General features: G+C 46.5%; 1 protein-coding gene across 1 annotated transcript in view; it reads left to right on the forward strand.

The window, feature by feature from the left end:
• LOC135898819 (cell adhesion molecule Dscam1-like) overlaps positions 1 to 19,331 on the forward strand; it is a 125,099-nt gene that overhangs the window by 18,101 nt on the left and 87,667 nt on the right. The window contains exons 2-3 of the mRNA XM_070536446.1: positions 11,416 to 11,594; positions 12,792 to 12,948. Coding sequence (XP_070392547.1) covers positions 11,416 to 11,594; positions 12,792 to 12,948 — 336 coding nt within the window. The remainder of the gene's footprint in view (positions 1 to 11,415; positions 11,595 to 12,791; positions 12,949 to 19,331) is intronic.

Below are 19,331 nucleotides of genomic sequence, written 5' to 3' on the forward strand. Positions count from 1 at the left end.
GGTAATCTGGCAGCTTGTGCTAGAGGTCAGAACCGATGCCGCGGTCACGCGGGAAAGCTCGCCGTGACGGCTGAGTGGCTAAGAGTTTTGCTGTTTTTCATTAAAAACATTACCTGCAAGCCTACATTCATGCCGACTTTCCCAAGGCACAGTTAAGAAATTGACGCTACTCCTTGCCTTACATTACACACGCACAATACCAGCACTGACACACAGGCATAACAAGTTTACAGATAAGCATAAATGCAAATAAAAGAAAGAAAGCGCGACAGCGTCTCACATGCACACGTGGTTAGTAACAGAAGTTGATGCACACAGTGCAATAAAAACACTAATATAGACCCACATATGAACGTCATGTTGATTAAGTAGTTCTGCAATTCATACACTGTACTTCACAGCTTACCCAGAGCGTTTGTAGTGTCAAATGGCTCAAATACTACTTAAGTCATCACATTCGAGGAGTGGACGGCAACCGGCAGTCAGCCAGCTACTTTGCTTCCAGTTATACCAAAGTGAGCTCCATGTTATTTAAATTGAGCTCCATGTTCGGACGATGAAGAGATGGCCAACGTCTTTGCGACCGTACCTCGTAGCAAGCTGGAATCAACAGAAATACTTACGTGTTCTGGGGAGTGTTCTGTTGAGCTATTGACTCACGTGTTCCTCTTAAGTCAGAATATACGTTATAATATAGATACCCAGTTGTAACTGAATTCGTTGGCAGCAGTGTATCGCCATTTAGTAGTATCCTTGCCTTTCGTCACTGGCTAGCATAAATCCATGCCTCCGTGAACTCCTTTGACTCGCCCAGGCACACCGCGTGCGTGCACTTGCTCACTGTGGCTTTCCTCCCCCTCCGTTCCTTCCGTCTATCTTATCTTTATATTCCCTCGTTCCCGTCCCCAAGAGTAGGGTAGCCAACCAGACGCATTTCTGCTTAGCACTCCTGCCTTCTCTCTTTATTTCCTTCACCTCCTCCTCCTACATGCCTCTGCTATTCACATGATTGGTCAATGGGTGAGACCGATAAGAAATTGACAGAATCTAAGGGGAAAAATTACGACAGCACTCATCTCACAATCACTGTCGGTGGTGATGTGATTAACATTCGCGCAGTGTAGCGACACACCGTATTTGCGAAGTCACATTTGTTTAATATCTGTTGTGCTCATGCTGATCTCTTGCTTCCGCTATGTGCAACATACTTCGGTATCGTCCAACTTCGCTATGCCCGTGAGCATGGCGGCATAAAAACGACTGTATTACGTCGACGCAGTGAAGACGATAGAACGACAAAGGTAGTATGACGACGACGGCATGTCGACCATAAGATGAAAATTCTTAAATAATGACTATGATGTAACAACGACTTTGTGCGACAATTATATGAGGACTTTAGGATTACGACCAGTGTATGATGTCGATGGCGTGACGACCAAGGTATGACAACAACCGGATGCCGCAGTTGACATGACGACGATTGTACCACAGGACGGCATGACGACAAAGGCATGACAAAGGATAAATGATAGTGACTGTCTGCCAACGACGAAATGACGACTATGGCATTGCAACGGTGGCATGGTCACCATTGAATGACGAAAGCGTAATTACGATAGAATGACGAAGAAAAAATGACGTCGTCGGAGCGACGAAGTCGGCATAGCGACGACGGCATGACGACAATGGGATGACGTCACTGAAGTGACGATGACGCAAAAGCGACACCGTGACGACGATGGCGTGACGATGGCACGACGAGAGTCTGATGATGGAGTTAGAAAGACGGCGATGGAATGACCACGGCGGCATCCCGGCGATGGTATGACAACGAATAAATGTGGACAACTGTATGACGACGACGCAATGGCGACGTTGGCAAGATAACGGAATGATGACAATTAGGATGACGACGAGTCTATGACCACAATGGCGTGACGACGAGTGTATCAGGAATCCTGTATGACGACATGTCGTGACGGCGACATGACGAGAGCCGCATGGCAAAGCTGTAGTGACGACGGTGGAACAGCCTCGAGAGCATCACGATGGGGATGTGACAACGAATGCATGATGTCTGTATAACGGCGATGGCGTGGCGACGATGGCATGATGACAATGGGGTGACGAAGCTGGAATGACGACAATGCAACAACCGCAACGGCACCACTACACTTACCTATTGGCTCAAGCTATTAGACAGATTAGGCCATTAGGGCGGCATAGAAGGCATGACCACGACGCCATGACGAGCGTCAGCTGTCACGACGATGATGGAAAGACTACGGCGGCATCACAACCACAAGAACATACCTAGTGGCCCAGGAGGGTACACAACTATCGTCAGTGGGTCGGCGTGAACGAACGGACGGACGGACGGACGGACGGACGGACCGACCGACCGACCGACCGACCGACCGACCGACCGACCGACCGACCGACCGACCGACCGACCGACCGACCGACCGACCGACCGACCGACCGACCGACCGACCGACCGACCGACCGACCGACCGACCGACCGACCGACCGACCGACCGACAGACCGACAGACAGACAGACAGACAGACAGACAGACAGACAGACAGACAGACAGACAGACAGACAGACAGACAGACAGACAGACAGACAGACAGACAGACAGACAGACAGACAGACAGGCTCCAAAAGGCCGAAGTAGGCAAAGAATGCTAATCGCATTAAAAAGTCTTACAAAATATTGTCCCAGGCTGTCCACTACCGGTTTCTCTCATAGCCCTCATGTAAACTTGCGACGTTAAGAAATATGGATACATAAATAAAACACAGGTACGATGGGGTGCCCTAGTGTTGAACACCAAGTGCTATCCCTGTCACTTGAAGCTCCCGCAACATTCTGTTCTATATTGCCACAGGAGTTACATTCGCTTTCACTACGTGTCTTCATTGTCCCCTTTATACTGTCATGCGATAATGCGCCGACGATATCAGATGACGCACAATTCTTGAACGTAACACTATACTTTTCAGAAGGAGAGGCCCATCTTGCGGCCGTGATGGTCGCATTTCGATGGGGGCGAAATGCAAAAACGCCCGTGTCCCGTGCATTGCATGAACGTTCCCCACTACGGTGCGCATCATAATAAAATCGCGGTTTTGGCGCGTAAAACCTCAGAATTCTTCTATCGTGTATCATCTTATAGGTGCGCTAATGGATTGTTACAACACGGCAAGTTCGGCGAGTTGGTGGTTGAACATGTTTCTGTGGTTGGGCAGCGCAACCCGGACGAAAGACAAGAGGAAGTACACGATACGTACACGGCAGCACAGTCGTCGTGGTTGCTCAGCGGCGATGGTGTTGGGATGCTGAGCACGAGCTCGCGGGATCGAATCCCGGTCACGGTGGCCGCATTTCGATGGGAGACGAAAATCTCCGTGCACTAAGAGTTAGGTGCACGTTAAAGAACCCCAGTTTGTGCAAATTATTCCCGAGCCAATCCATGCGGCGTGCCTCATAATCAAATCGTGGTTTTGCACGTAAATCCCCACAATTAATTTCTTAAATTATTACATCGCGTTCTAGAATTTACATCTTCCCCACGAGTGCATTTGGACGATTCGATGACGTAAGCATAAAATGGCCAGATGCAAGCGTTCGTCATTTCATTCGATGACAGCCGACTTGTTGCTATCGCACTTACTGAGCTGCATCTTCGTTTTAAGGGCACAAGACTGCACAATAAACAGCTTACACTATACTCCGTCTCTGTCTGTATGCATACTTTTGCGTCGTCGCAGCCGCGGGACAATAATCACGCAAAAAACGCCTACCCCCTACCTGCCCCCTTCCTCTCGCCCTGCCATGGGGGCCAAATTCCAGTACACCGGGTCCGAGTTTGGGTACTGGTACATGTAGCAAAAGTCTCCCCATTTTCCGGCGCTGAGTTTATACGTTGTATAAACACTCGGAGAACGTGTGCGTTCTTCGTAGTGGCGCGCGCCAGAAAGATATGGAACTGTTATCGCCTCCTCTCTCTCCGTCAACGTCGGGTGCACGCCACCCACAGTCTCAATCTCCGTAGCGAGGTCTGGTGACTGCGTCCTGTTCCGCACAAAATTCACAAGTTCCTATTTTTGGATTACAGGACAAAACAGAACATGGAAAGCAGTTCAGCAAAATAACAAAGCAGTAGACGCCATTAACAGAAATGGCAGATCGCGGAGTTAAAGGGGTTTGTCATTTCTTTCTTTTTTCCTTTCATTACGCGGAAGTGGGTCTATTTAGAAGGGGAAAAGAAAACACGTCTTTCGAGACACAGAGAGTTTAGGGAAGAGGAAATGCCACCAGGAAGCTTGAGCAAAGCGATCTAGGAGTTATATTGGTTTTCTTCACGTGCAAGTAAAACGAAAGTATAGCTATAGTAGAGTATAATGCCAGCGTAGCAAATTCCTCTAAAATAGCCTGCATGGTCCCAGAGACGAAAAATACAAACCAGAATGATTAAAAACCGAAACAAAACATCAGCTTCTCGACTCGGTGCCCGTTCACAAATGGATTCGTTTTTCGCCTGACGTACTTTCGCTGATTGTGCTATCAATCTGTTTCAGCGCCACAACATGCAAGGTGCTCTCGTTTTTTTATGTTTTGCATTTCGTATAGGCTTCATTATGGAGTGTGGCATAGGGCTACGAAAGACACGTAGGACAAATTTAGTGTGAGGGCCTACCCCTGTCTTGTTCACGCGCCGCCTTTGTCGGCGAAATTTTAATAGCCCCCTATTTCGCTCACAGGCTGTCGTTACCGCTACTCTTTTGTCATTGATTCTTAATGTAGCAGGGATAACTAAACTTTCTTTATCTGTTGTTTCGTTCGTGGTCTTTCTTTGATCGATAGCTCAATTACTCGGCGCCGTATATCTTCCAATAGATAAACATTGTCCACGCTGTATCTGTGCCAGAGACCAAGCTTGGAAATCTGTTCGTAATAGCTATTTGCTACTGGGAGCCTGCCTTCGCTATAGTAACATGCAAAATGCCTCGTTTTTGTGTTATCTACTCTTACGAACACTTCTATGACACAAACCTTTTTCCTTTTTATCGTGTAAATGGACCCCAGAAACGCTTCTTTTCAAATGTAAAAAAAAAGAAGAAGAAATGTCGTGGACGTTTTGCGTTTGCGACGTTATCGCAAGTCCGGTGACAATACAAAGTTGTCACATCATTTATGCAGCGTCACTCCTCTGTATCTGACATAACCTTGGCAAAAGCAACTCAGTGTTCCTACGCATTAGTATTTGCATATATAGAAGGCAAGGTTACTATTAAAATAAAAGCGCTTTTGCTAGAGTTGTTCGTATGAGCAAGAGCGAGTGAACTGTGACATTGAGTACAATATCAGCGCAGGTGACCGGCCTAAGGCAAATGGCTCTTACGAACGAAAAGCTTTGTGGATTTGGCAGTAGGTTGTTTCGTACACAGCGGTTTTGCGACAAACTGCGCTACTCATCAAAAATTCCGGGCCATTCTGCCCTGTGAATGTGTGTGACCAGCGGAGCTGTAAACATCATGGTCATAAAACTTGTTGTAGAGACTTTATGGTATTACTCATTGTCACTCAGTAAAAACGGTCACAATGGCATTGTGGTCCCTGTGATATACACTGATCGGCGTATTTGCAACGGCAGACACATTATTTGATAATGTCATATCAATGCACGTACGCTGCTGGAAGGTCGGTTGGGCCGGATCGGTGTGGCATCGCGCGGGATATGTCTGCAATACGAAACGCGTAAACTACTCCGTTTTCGATCCCAAAATATCCTCATTGAAATTACGAACGACTCGCAACTAACCCACGCAATGTGAGTAGCCAAGAACCTTACGGGGCTACGAGCCATTGCATTTTGTGCTTGCTTGCTGGGCTATGAGCCATTGCTTACGGGGGTTAGGGCAATTGATGATGACAGTTTTCGACACGCTGCTCTGTAAGTTGTATGCGTGATTCGAAAGAATGTAAGCACTATTCACTTCACTTTGCTGAGTGCTTGTAGCCTCTGCCTTACGGGGCTATGAGCCATTGCGATTTTTGCTTGATTACGGGGGTACGAGTGCTTGCGGGATATGAGCAATTGATGATGATAGTTTTTGTGTGCGGACTCGAACATATTATGGTACCCTAGCAATGCACAGCATCACTGTAATATGTATATTAAACGTGCTGCGTGATAGCGTATCACTGCACGGCTTAAGAATTGCAGCTGCTCTGAGATGTTCGCGTTTCGCACCTCATGCAGCTCTTACAGAGCTTCGTGGTCGGCACGAATCATGCCGGCGGAAATTAGACGTGTTGGCCTCGGGAGTGCAAGCACGCTGTGACGCGAGATTCATTTAGGAGCCGCCTTCTCTTAATCCTGAGAAATAGTACTAATTATGCGCCGACGGCGAACAGAGGGCGACACCGTGCTCGCAGATCTCGGTGACAATGAGGGAGGGTGGGGAGGGGGGGGGGGATTAAGCATAGCTCTTAGCGTAGTACCGTGATAGAAAACCGGAACCGGCAAGTTGGCGGCAAGCATTAAGCGGTTCTTAACAAAACGGCAGGCCGAGTACTTCCTACATCCGGGTTGAGCACAGGAACTGTAGAACGCGAGCTTTGTTATATCCCTCGTGACACCGTTGCTTGGTATAGTGACGTACCCCTAAACAAACAAAGGAAACATGCATGTTTACACGAACTGTACTGGGAAAATGTGGATTTAACGGTTAAAAATGACTCCTAAGCTTTAGCGAGTAGGATAAAGAGAAGCTTATTAAGACGGTCTTTAGGAGCATCGCACGCGTAATGCGGAAGGGGCTGGTTCTGCTTCCACATGCAGCAAGTTCTCCTTGTGCACACGTCCATTTTCCCTTTCTATTCTATTTCTACATTTAACTTATAGAGAGTTAATTTCTCATATACGCTATCCCTGGCTTCATTGGTTGTTTCTTTCATGAGGCTGTAACTTCAGCTCGAGAAGCTTCCTGGTATGCTGCTAAAGACGATGGGAGGTTGAAGAAGATCGCGACAGGGCAGTGTTGTGTTTTGGCATCCTACAATATCAGACAGGTGCGAAAACGCCGATACCTAAAGCCGGCTCTACTCTACAACTGCCTGTTTTGCTACGTTCACCTATATAAGCCATCTAATACAATACATCAAAAGAGCGAAGAGAGCGCCATAACAATCTCTGCCGTGATGACGCCCTTCGTAATAGTTCTTGCAGAAGCCTTACTAAATGTGAAAAGAGCGCCTAGTATATTTTAAAGCAAGCGCTGGAGTACAGGGGCCAAACGTGGCAGCTTGGAGTGTAGATGTAGGGTGAGCGATTTCGGCCTAGTCTCTTGTTGCCGCAATAACGTGCACCCATGGTGTGCTTGCAAAGCGAAGCTATTTCCGGCTAATCTAGCACTGTTCTTCGAAAATAACGTGCCTAGATGTTCCGGCTTTGACTTCTCTTTTTTCTATTTCTTGAATGAGCTAGCTTACGAGATTACGGGATTCATTTTCATGCTTCATTCTGTTGCGTGGTGCCTGGTGTTCGTTCGTTGCCTGGTTTCAGGAGGGCGCTAAAAGAATTGGATGCATTTATTTTCCCACCCCCTCTTATACCCTCGCTTTGGCGACAATTCCTCTCACTTTGAGCCCGCTGGACGTCGATGTAACCAGAGTGCACACTGACACGCAAGGGCACAATTCACCGTTTACGGCACCCCTGCTCACAGGCACATTAGAGTGCACGCTGTACATAACGTAGTTTATTGCGCATAATGCTTTCATGAGCGTTGCTCGCAATGGCAAGAGCAACAAATCTCACTAGCCAGCCCACCCACCCAGGGGCACGCACGCACACACGCGCACGCGCGAACACAGGCCCTCGCATTGCGTTGTTCAATGTCCGGGCGACATTGCCGGTAGCACAAAAGCACCTTCGGGAAAACTCCCCCAAAACCTCGTCGAGGTTGCAGGAAGCCATCCTGGATTCAATTCACCCCCACCCCGAAGAAAGAACGCAGCAGCGCGTGCTTTGGTCTTTGTGTAAGCATGGCTCACGCCGGCTTCTCACACAGGTCTATACTGTACGTAGAAAGCGAACAATGCGATGGAAATTCGCTCGCGCAGCGGTGGAACACAGGCGCACATGCTTCGCTTGGCCGTGTAGCAGCAAGTGCCGCGATGCCTTACTGTTCAAGGCGGCGTCGCTCCGGCAGGTAACACGGCCCGATTCGTTGAAGCTAATGAGATATTTTCTAGCCTTTGTTCGCCAAACAGCCCAGGAGCAAAGGGCAGACTAGCGCGAGACCTCGCTGCCTGTGTCGCTTCTCCCAAGTGGTCTTTGTTTTCCGCCGCTCGCTCCGAGGAAGCCGCTTTCGATGTAAATGGTTCGTTAAACCCCAATTGTGCAACATAGGTCCTTTTATTTATTATTATTTTAATTTTTTCTTGCTGCACGTCAACAGTGCGCCGTGGCAAAACCGGAATGGCGGCGGTAAAGCAAGGTGGCTTCGGGTTGATACCTAGAACTCGAGATGGAATAATCGGAGTCTGTCCTAGCAAGTTGGACATCTTTTGCGAGTCCTTTCTAGCCGCAGGGTGCTTTATTGACGTGTCGGATTAGAGGGATACACGCTGATTCTTGCGGGTGTCGTGCGCCCTGTATGTGGCACAGCGTGATGGATCTGAGGAAAGTGAGAGAGGAAGCAAGCGGAGCGGCGGTATAGTACTGTGGCACGTAGCAGTGCGCTACATTGTCTATGTAGAGAGAGCTACACACAACACGCTATGGAAAGGATAAATACTCAAGGATTGTAATTGTTCGAGTAGAGGTTAGTTCTAAAGACCGGAAACCTCTTGAGGTATGAGAGAAATAATGATTACCCAACGCATTAAAAAAAAGACGAAAACAAAGAACAAAACAATTTTTGTGCCACAGCAACTACTGAACTATGCTCCCATTAACTGGGGCACCACCACCGCGATTGCCCTTGTAAAGCGAACAATCTATTCATCCTTACTACTCTTTTCTTTTAGCTGTGCGGTAGCTTGCCTATAGTATGGCGCTTGATAGCCTTCGCGTTTATGCCAGTTTAAATTGGTTGTAGGCGATCCTGAAGCAGCATGGCAGTGTTTCCATTTAGCAGCAAGTGTGTGGCATAATAGTGTACTCATTATTCGTAAGTGTTCTTTGCCACTGGCCGGCATCCTTCGCTAAAGATGTATTCGTCACCATGAATGACTGGAATTTTCTGTTACGAAGATGTTCAGCCTAAGAGGCTTTTGGGAATACGGGCCCTGGGTGTATTCTTCCGACTTTGCTCTCCGGCTAAACAGTTAAATTCAGCGCCTGTCCTCTACTCTTCCTCCTCCTTTCTTCCTAAAGCATTGTTTCTTCGTCAAGCTAACATTATTTCCTTACAGGATAACCTCGCATCCAATAGTTGGTTGACCCGATCGACCTACTTGGCAAAATGCATGTGAATGCGGTTGGAATCAGGGGCCGTATGAGCTTTCCGTTCGTAAGTGATCACTGCCGCTGGCTGGTCAGCCTCGTTAATTATATGTCTAGCATCATGATTGGCTGAAATAAGCTCTTACGAACAATTCTAGCGTAATAGCTTACTCCAGCCATCATGATGCTAGACGTATAAATAGAAATGACGGCCAGCAAACGGGGATCGAAGAGAATTTACGAACAGAAAATTTGTGAGTTTAGCCAAAGCCGCATTCACAGAAAAGTGCATAGGCTAAAGCTTTTCGTCAGAGGAGATTCTAGCAAATCATGATGCAGGGAATATTATTAGAACCATGGCGAGCAGCGCTTACGAACAAAACGCTTTGTGAATTCCGCCGCAGGATCATAAGAATTACTTCATTCATAGAACATAATGCCTTACGATAGAGAAATATTTGGGCCAATAGCCTGTAAGCTATGTAGGCTATGAACAGTTCAGTGCAAATTTATTGATTAGGTTGGTGTAACCAGGAAAAGTGCATAAAATATTTCATGATTATAACACTTCAGTTTTCATCAGCAAACAGTCGTTACTTTCAGATAAGTAGTACATTATTTTTAAAGAATATCGGAAAGACAAGTACACTTCAACACTTATGATTATAAATAGAAAGTAAATTGAAGGCAGACAGCATGCAGAAAGACAGCATTTCAGAGAACTTTCGGGTTACCAATATAAAATTCTTTTCTTATTATCTTAAAATCTATTCCGAGTTGTTCTTTTATGTGTCGGCCCACGCCGGGCTTTCACGCCAGCGAACTGAATCACTGAATCGGTTTGCCATCAGCATTGAAACAAGTGGAAAGGTCTGGTCGGTCTGGATCAGCCTGACTTCTTATACTCGACCCACCCGAATCTACTTCATGAAAACGAAGCTTACTTGAAACACAGTATAACATAGGCTGCTAGAAACGGGCGTTCTTTTGACGACACATCTCTTTTGCGAAGCTGTCGCCTATCTTGTGCCATCAAGACTTAGTGAGGGAAGACTTCGTACGCTTGTCGGGGAATCTGGTTTTTCAATTGTTTTAAATGTCCTGGGAACTAGCTTAATCGCTGCTTCTTTGATCACGTGAACGGCAGTGGTTAACTTGCGGCTAACGGAATGTGGCCCGACTACTTGCCATGGTACTGTCACCAGAGCCCCATTAGTTTCTGCTTTTACGGGCTACAGTGGTCCAAATAAGGAGTTATCGTAGAAGCAATGAGTGTGCTTTATCTGCTTACATGCCTGTTTTGTGCGCAAGTCAGTTTGCGCAAGTCAGCAGAATACGTGTGCAATTCAGCAGAATACACGCGCAAGGCAGCTTAATAGCATGCAGTCTGTAAAAGTGCCCATTGAATGTTCTCTCAATTGTACTTGACGCGGTCTCCTCTCTGCCTCTGCGAATTCTTCTTCGGTGAACACGCCGCAGTTTCAGTGTGGCGTTCCGCCCTCTGTATACTGGAGTCATTGTCAGAAGATAACCTGAATACAAAGGGGCCGATAGTCATAGCGAGAACCGCAAAAGTAATGACGATACTTCACGAAATTGTAAAGCTAGGGAGATAGAGAGATAAAGATAGGAGATATGAAAGGTGCGAGAGAAAATACGGGGCGATCAACCGGAAGATAACCATTCTGTTTACTACCCTACGCACATAGAGGGGTAAAGAGATAGAGAAAGATAGAAATTAAAGCGTATAGAAAAGCTCGTACACGAACGAAAGTTTGAATGCCGAACGTTTAAGAATAACCACGGAGCAAAATTTGCTCGTGCCAGGCCATTGCATGTTCACCGCAAGATTGCACGCCGGTATCCATGAAATGTGCGTTTAAATAATGAATCTTTTTGTAGCACGAGCAATCGAATGGTCAGCTGATTGTGCTTTCTTTGCACGCAGGCTGTGCACTTAGTGCAGTTCACCGCGGGGACGATGGAAGCGGGCCCCGACTGGTGTTGGAACCACAGAGCGTGGTGCGCTTTTCGAGCGAGACGGGTGCCGTGCTGCCATGTGCGGCGGAGGGACGTCCCGCTCCCGCTATCACGTGGGAGATGACTGACGGGAGCCCGGCCAACGACGTGAGCACGAGTCACGGAATAGAGAGTTCACTATTGGTCCAATATTAAGGCCTTAACTGAATGGAATGTTTTTCTACGTGTCAATCCCGAGTGGCGTAACTCGGTATCAGCGGACCACTGAGTGAGCTCTGGCTTTGTGGCAGCTGGTGCTAACCACGTTGTATTTACCGTGTGCCAAAAACAGGCCTTGCAAACAATTAAGTGCCCCTCCTAGGATGCTAATGCACGGCACACGGCGATGCGACGCCGCCCTGACGCTTAAAAAAAAAGACGTAAAATAAAAATCGCCTCATCCATGGGGTTGACGACATGAGGTGTCGCAAAGTGCCTGTTGCAAATCAGGCTTACAATGTCTTGTTAACATGATCACTCCTGCCATGCAGCGTTCATGTTAACAAGAACACTGCGTAATTTCGTAGCCGATCGGAAATCACCAGGCGCACATTAATTTACAACTGAAGTGCCAATAAACAAGATGATCATAAGCGCATGACAACAGAGTTCACGAAAGATGTCCGAACGTTAAACCTCAGGAGGGGGCGAATGAAGATGTTACAAGGTCGCTTTGTTATTATTATTATTATTATTATTATTTGTTTGGCCCACTGAAGAACAACGCTAAATCAGTTTAGACCGGCGCAGTATACTTTCGAAACACAATTTTCATCCGTCTGACAAAAAAGCGTCGAAAACTTCCGAAATAAGAAATTGCCTCCCCTTTCTTGAAGTCCGCGCTGAAACCTCTACGATGGTAAGTCACTGTGACGAATTGTCACGAACTTCTGAGCAATTTCTCCTATTGGTGCTGTTTTTTTAGCGCAGCAAAAGACCTCGAAACTTGCGGATTTGAGCCTTTCGTTTCTTTACCTGTCCTTCCTTTCGACGAAATTAACTCGACCAGAGTCGACGCTGTAACTGCCCATGGCGTCACGACAAGCTGATGCAGGTACTTCAGGCCGGCTTCGCCGCCACTCTTTTCTTTCTGCGCCTTTTCTGGCTTGCCGATACTCCTTTCTGAGCAAGAGATCTTTTTTTTTTTTTGCGGTCGCACCAGGGTAATCTTCTAATAAAAACTAAGCCTTAATTGAAGTCCTCCTGTATTACGTCTTATTATTCCATTTTTAATGTTATTTTAGACCTGGCGCCTCTTCTACGCTGCGCTCATACTATGTTTGTAACAACGTCATGACGCTGCAGATTCCCGGCGTCAGAGAGACCCGTCCGGACGGCTCGCTCGTGCTGCGCTCTTTCGGCCCTTCCCTGTTCAGGCCGGAGATTCACTCGGCCACGTACCGATGCGTGGCCTCCAACGCCCTGGGTCTGGTCAAAAGCCGCTTCGTCCGCGTCCGAGCAGGTGGGTGCACGTATGTTCAATCGTTTGTACACAATTTAGAGGTACGAGAGCGGCCGCGCCCTTTACGGTCGTCTCTCGTCAAAATGATTTATGACGGCTTATAGGTGTTCTCTCGAATTCGTGCAGGCAGCTTTGCCTCCTTGCATAGCCATGTCCGCTGTGGCGTTTAAAGGCCTATATGTATACTGTTTATGACGAATGTAGTCTACAAGTATATATTTCCTTCGGTAAATTGTGGCATGCTGAGTTCTGAACTGGCTGTTTGCTTTCCCTACTTCCGTGTACAAAAAGTAAGGCCGTAACTCTACCGGACACGTTTGGGTAATCTATAAGCTGTCAAAAAAAAAAAAGAAAGAAAGACGCGGCGACCGCAGTTTAAGCAGCTCGCATGCTTCGGAGGCAAGAGTTATGACGTTTTTACCTTTGCAGCAAATTGTACGGTCTCAGTGTCCCCTGTCTAGAGTGCACGGGGGAAAGCCAAGCAATCGCGCGGGAACCAATCGAAGGCGGTCCCTTAAGGATATACTGACAGGCTAGCCGATTTGACACGATTGACATGATTGACTTGACAGCACGTACGACCAGCCACTGGCAAACGGCACTTCCGAACGAACCGCTGCGTTGCTCCCTCATCGCGAGGGAGAAACGCAAGCTTCAGTGACTTGCCAACGTGGCTGTGAAGCCGTCTGTAATCAGCGGCGTCTCTGCTAAAGCTTACAGACGAACGCAAACCATAGTGCACGGTTAGTGGGCTCCGTGCAAAAGGGGGCAGAGGCTGAACGTAAATTCATGCTAGCAGCATACTCGCAAATTACGAATCGCCGCACACGTGACGCGAGCTAGCTACATGAATGGGCAATGATAGCAAAAACTGTGGCATCCGCACGTCTTCGTCCCGTCCGTTACCCCATCCCGTAGGATCTACACGCTTGTACACTCCACACCTCTTCGCATAAACTATAGCTACGCGCAAAATGAGTCACCAGTTGAAAGCCTAGCGTGCGTCCCGTCGTGCTCTTTTCACTCGTCCACTTGGAACAACGTTTAGCCTCCAAAATTACTGCTGGGTTGTATGCTAGAATTCTAGGCCTAGAAGTATTCATGCCTTGCCATTAGATAAACCTTTTTCTTTAAATTTGCTTGAAATTTCTTTAAATCACACGCGCCGGCATTAAATGTCGGCGCGTGTGAGACGTGGCGCCGGCTACTTTAATTCAGAGATGAACGCAGCTGCGATCGAAAATTCTTAGCGTTTTACGTCTACAGCCTTGTCATGTTTCTTTCTACATCACTAATTCCTGTATAGTCCTATGTCGGGTTGCGGGATGTATACGAAAAAAAAAGAAAAAGGAGAAAGAACCAACCATCTCATATTTTCAATCTTACGAAGGTACCACGTGAATTTCTTCCATTCCTTGTCCTTCTCAAACACATTACATCTTAAATATGCGAAAGCAAATCTGATTTTAATTTTAGTTTTTGTCACGTGGCAGAAGCGCTTAATGGTTTTTTGTTTTGCTTCGGACACGCTTCAACACCAACGCACTTTTCTTACAGCAACTTCCGTTTACCTCTGTAGATATTTTCGCATATTTATGCGCTTAACAGAGTAGAAGCAACATGTAACGCTTACTTCCGTTGAGGTTTCGTCTATTTCTCACAAAAGAAATAATGAGAACATTAACATCTCTGCGCTGTGGTGTCTGTGTAGCAGATGCCAGCGCGATAAGGCAAAATACGCGCAACTTCATAACGGTCGCCTTCAAGAGAGTGCGATTTTGCTTTTCAACCTCCGCAAGGCAAGTACCTCGAACACGCCGATGGAAACTCTGAAGCCTGGACTTCGTTCTCATATATTACCACCAGTCTCGGGCGGTTTAGCGTTCGTACTGCGTAAACTTGAATTTGGTGTTTACATTCGCGTCTACATCGAAGCGTGTCAGGGTGGATTGGTGGTGCTTCATATACGAAAGCCTGTTTGATTGATCGCTCCGAGACTTGCGCGTTCTCTCTCTCTTTCTCTCTCTCTCTCTCTCTCACGAGCTCCTGATCGAGAAATAGATTTTTAAATTGCGCGGTTGCCGGGAACGTGGAAAGATTAAGCATGTGAAGACGGCCTCTAGAATGTCACGCCGAGCCACTTCTTGGAGTGCCGCTCTGGTTTATTGACTGCTGTGCTGTTGGAAGAAACTGCAAAATATGCGATGGTAGGAGGAAGCGAAGAAACGGGGGAAGAACACGGTTTTTGTAGTTGTGCCAAAATGTAGTAGAGTTACGCATGCAGAAACTACTACTTTTTTTCCCCCTCTCTAAAACCTTAGACCATCTTTGCACCTAAAAAGCGAAAAAGAACTTGCAGGAATATATTTTTCAGCTCGTGCGCAAGGACGCTTCGGGGTACTGCTTGAATGGCATAAATTTTCGCCCTTATCCATCCAACTTTTGTGAGCAAAGTGTAGAAAGCAATAAAGAAAATGTGTAGCGTTTCAATCTGTGAAACTTCAGCCTTACAATGCGAGAATATAAACATGGAAATAAGCAAAAGAAAACTATCCAAAAAGAAGGTAGAGAGATAAGAAAAAAACACAAAAGCTTGCAACCCTTTTCAGCAGAAGATTTGATCAATCCCGTACACCAGGATGAAAAAGGCCTGCAATCTGCGCTCTTCACAGCTTTAAAGGTCAGCGATACGAACAAATTCAGTTCCCTTCTGTATCTCATTGCTATTCAGTAAAATTTTTATTCCTTTTAGTTAGTTCACTAAAGAAGCTGGACGTTTAGTTTTTTTATTATTACGTCTTCAGCAAATATGTTAGTTTGTGACGTTTCATTGATTAGGGCCGTATTCACAGAAACGTGCGCCAAAGCAGAGGAGCACTTCAGCGCCACAAGATTGGAAAATTAAACGAAGAAAAAAAATGGACCTAGAAATTAATGAACAAAACATAATGTTGTAAGTGTGCTTGTTTGGAGAAACAGGATAACCATTTCCATTTCAAACTGGATAGAAAAAAAAGTGCAAATCCAACACACGTGATGGAATCTACGTGAAGCAAAGCTTTCGTGAAGTGGTCATTTAAATATACCGAAGCAGGGTTTGGGTACGGGCTAGTTGGTATTCCATTTAAATGCATTGCAACTAATGGAAATACGTACAATTTTGTTTACTTTAATTTTATGCAACGTGTAAGCTCGTGTAATGTTTATGTTTATCCTCAACAAAGGTCACAACTTCATTTTTCTACAATTTTTACGTTCATTCACTACACCGCTCACAAGCTATGCCGAAGTGCTAACCCCAAATCAGGCGGGGTCACAATGTGAGGCGCATACGCAGTGATGTCACAAGGACGAAGGCGATGTATGATCCTTGTATGATGCCAGTGCAGGGTAGCGAACCGCATACTCGTCTATTCGGCCTCCCTGCCGTTCTTCTTCCTGTTTATCTCTCTCTCTCTCTTGCCAAGGGAAGAATGGTGATGACAGGAGTATGCGCAGAAAAATGCGGCAAGTGTCAAACAACGTTTTATGAAATCTCTATACCACTTGTGTCACAGTGGCACAAGCTCATTCTGCAGGTTTGTCCAAACAGTCTCACATATTAAATGGCTAAATCAAAGAATCTGCTAATTATAAAGCACCCCTATTCAACTGTTCGGTGTGTTTTAGAGATAACACGAAGCCGACATTATTTGTTCAGTTTCTGTATGGGTATTTCTCTGTCTTTCTGTCTGTCTGGGTATTCCTTCTTTTGTTGCGCAAAACACAGGTGCGCTTACTTGCACTACATCCTCGCGCAGCATAGATGTTTTCTATATGTCTGTTCACTTGTACTTTCCTTCAGCGCACATATAACCTTCGGATATATTATCCACAAATATATCCGTCGAGATATTGAACGATCCAGCAGGCATCAGCTATGCCAAAGCCAGGAAGTCAGGCAAAAGAAATAATTGCGTTAATAAGTAAGCGCGAGCCACGTTTACCGACACGGGACTTTGTGAACTCGGCTCAAACAGCAGATGTTGAAGAAAGACTTAACGAACGACAAGTTCTTTTGCCAAACTATTCTGGTCCAACTAAAGCGTGCATCCTTTGTTGAGATTTCCTCATTACTTTTTAGGTTTCACCTGTCCAACACGAATACATGCAAATGTCAACAAGCAGCCATAAATTTTGATCATTATCTGGAATCATGTAGAATAACAGAAATCCAACGAAAACAATTGATTAAAATTGTTGGAAATAACCCTAAAAAAGAAAACCAGAAATAATTAAAAACAATCAAGCTCTGGACATTATCGAAGAAATGGTAAAGATAATTACAGACTCTATCCCAAAAATTTAATAGCAACAAAACTTAAATTTTAACTCACGTAAATATAATTTACTTTATACACAGACCGGATGCCTCACGGAAGGAGAACCGACCCCCGGAAGGGCTAGGTGTAAGACGTACTTTCGTCCGGCATCGGGTACCAACTCACTCTTACCTAGTTTAATCACCTGGGAAAAGTCGAGGGATCACTTGCTCCACTCCCAAGCTATTATAGAATAATCCCCGTAGAATGGAAGCAGGACATCAATCGTTTTACATCTGGAAAAATAGAGAACCTCATACTACCACCAAGAAGAGTAGGAGAAAAGGTTCGACTCAACTTGACGCAAGACCCCTGAAGTCAAGGGCAAGTCAAGCAACAAGCCTCAAGATGCAAGGCTCGAGGCAAGCAAGCCTCAAGAATTCATTGTATTCAAGATGAAGAAACATATACGTAAATAATTGATCAATGAATCCCGCACCAACCCGCTCCCTTGCTGTGGTTTCGCCGACGGTGATGAACATTACTTCTTTCTATCTTCTACTCTCTTCTTTTCCTCTTTCTTTCTTTTCTTATTTCTCTAAAAAAAACATTTTGGATATCTTCCCTCATTTTTTATATTAAATTCGGCTTTCTCTTCACACCTGCGATACACTAGTGGTGCAGGTCGAGGCATCTCTCCTTTGTGCCTCTCTCACTTTCTGTTGCGTCCAACCTTCCGGAAAGAACACCCATTCTAGCTTTCTGACCCCTTGCTTTGCACGCGATGTTAATCTGCCATCTTGGCGCCAGATAACATTATTTCCTGCCTTAGTACACAGAGGTGTCACTCTACATACGCAGCGTCGCTTCCCTTCTAGGCGTCTGGCGTGGTAAAGACGGACACTTGCCAGCGGAATGACTTTCGCGATGCTTCGCTAAAGCAGCATCTAGTGAACAATCTGTGCAGGCTGTCTGCGGATGAACGCACAAAGGCAAACAGAGGACACAGATGAAGCCAGTGGACATGAGAAGCGCTAACATTTAGACCAAGTGGACATCTGGGGCTGGCGGCCTGACCGACTCTGTGAAATGATCATGTTATTTTAAATTCGGTGTTCAAACTAGCACACTTATGGGCACATGGTCTTTCTTAAGTAACTGCTCGTTACTTTTTTCAAGCGAAGCTTGTACTGGCTCACAAGTGGCGTTGTCGTGATCACGCAAAATAACTCAGTTGCTTCCAGAGCAGAGCAGCTGCGAAAAAGGGTCGTTTGATCAGTTGACCTGATGAGCCAGTCAGAACCAATCAGAACCGTTTCGCTTCTGCCGGGGAGGGAATAGGCAGGAAAGGGTTTCGCGCGCGCTGCGCCAGCTTTGTTTCCGTTCAGTTCAATCTCGGAAAACGGATGGGACGACCACGCGTTGTGCATTCCCCCGAGGAACGGGCAGCCTTCGACGAGCGGCGGCGAGAACTCGCCCGTGAAAGGGCTCGCCGTCGGCTACCCGATCCAGCCGTTAGAGCCGCCCGAGGCCAGGCAATCCTACGGCAACGAGAAGAATATACCAAGCTGAGGGAGCGGGGGGCCGAAGCAATCCGGCACCTTTACCGGTGGGTTACTTAGCCATGATGATTGTCAGGTGCACGCTGGACAAGCTATGCTTACCCCCGTTTTCCGGTAGGGGAAGGGTTGGTGATTTTTTCTTTCTTCTTTTTTCTTTCTCTGTTGAGCTTATGTATTCTTCAATATGTCTTATCAACAGGGCCAAAGCCCCGTGCTCCTTGTACGTTGCCTGTGGAATGCACGGTACAAGCATTGCAGAGATAGACAGAGATGGAGGGAGGGTGACGTCATTTCAGCTACCTGAATGAAGCTGATGACAGGGCTGACACTTGTGTTCATGAACGCATCACCACTCGAGGTTGTTCTACGACTCCACCGACAGGAGGGACATGCGTCACTCCGTGACCATCCTAGACACCGCCCTCCGGCACTTCCTATGGCGCTTCCTACTCTAATCCCTTTCGAAACAACCCTCAAAAGCAGTGCTTTCCTGCGGACGCTGAAGGCTTTCCAAATTACA

The sequence above is a fragment of the Dermacentor albipictus genome, chromosome 3 (genome assembly GCF_038994185.2).
Source record: "Dermacentor albipictus isolate Rhodes 1998 colony chromosome 3, USDA_Dalb.pri_finalv2, whole genome shotgun sequence".
Classification (NCBI taxonomy): domain Eukaryota; kingdom Metazoa; phylum Arthropoda; class Arachnida; order Ixodida; family Ixodidae; genus Dermacentor; species Dermacentor albipictus.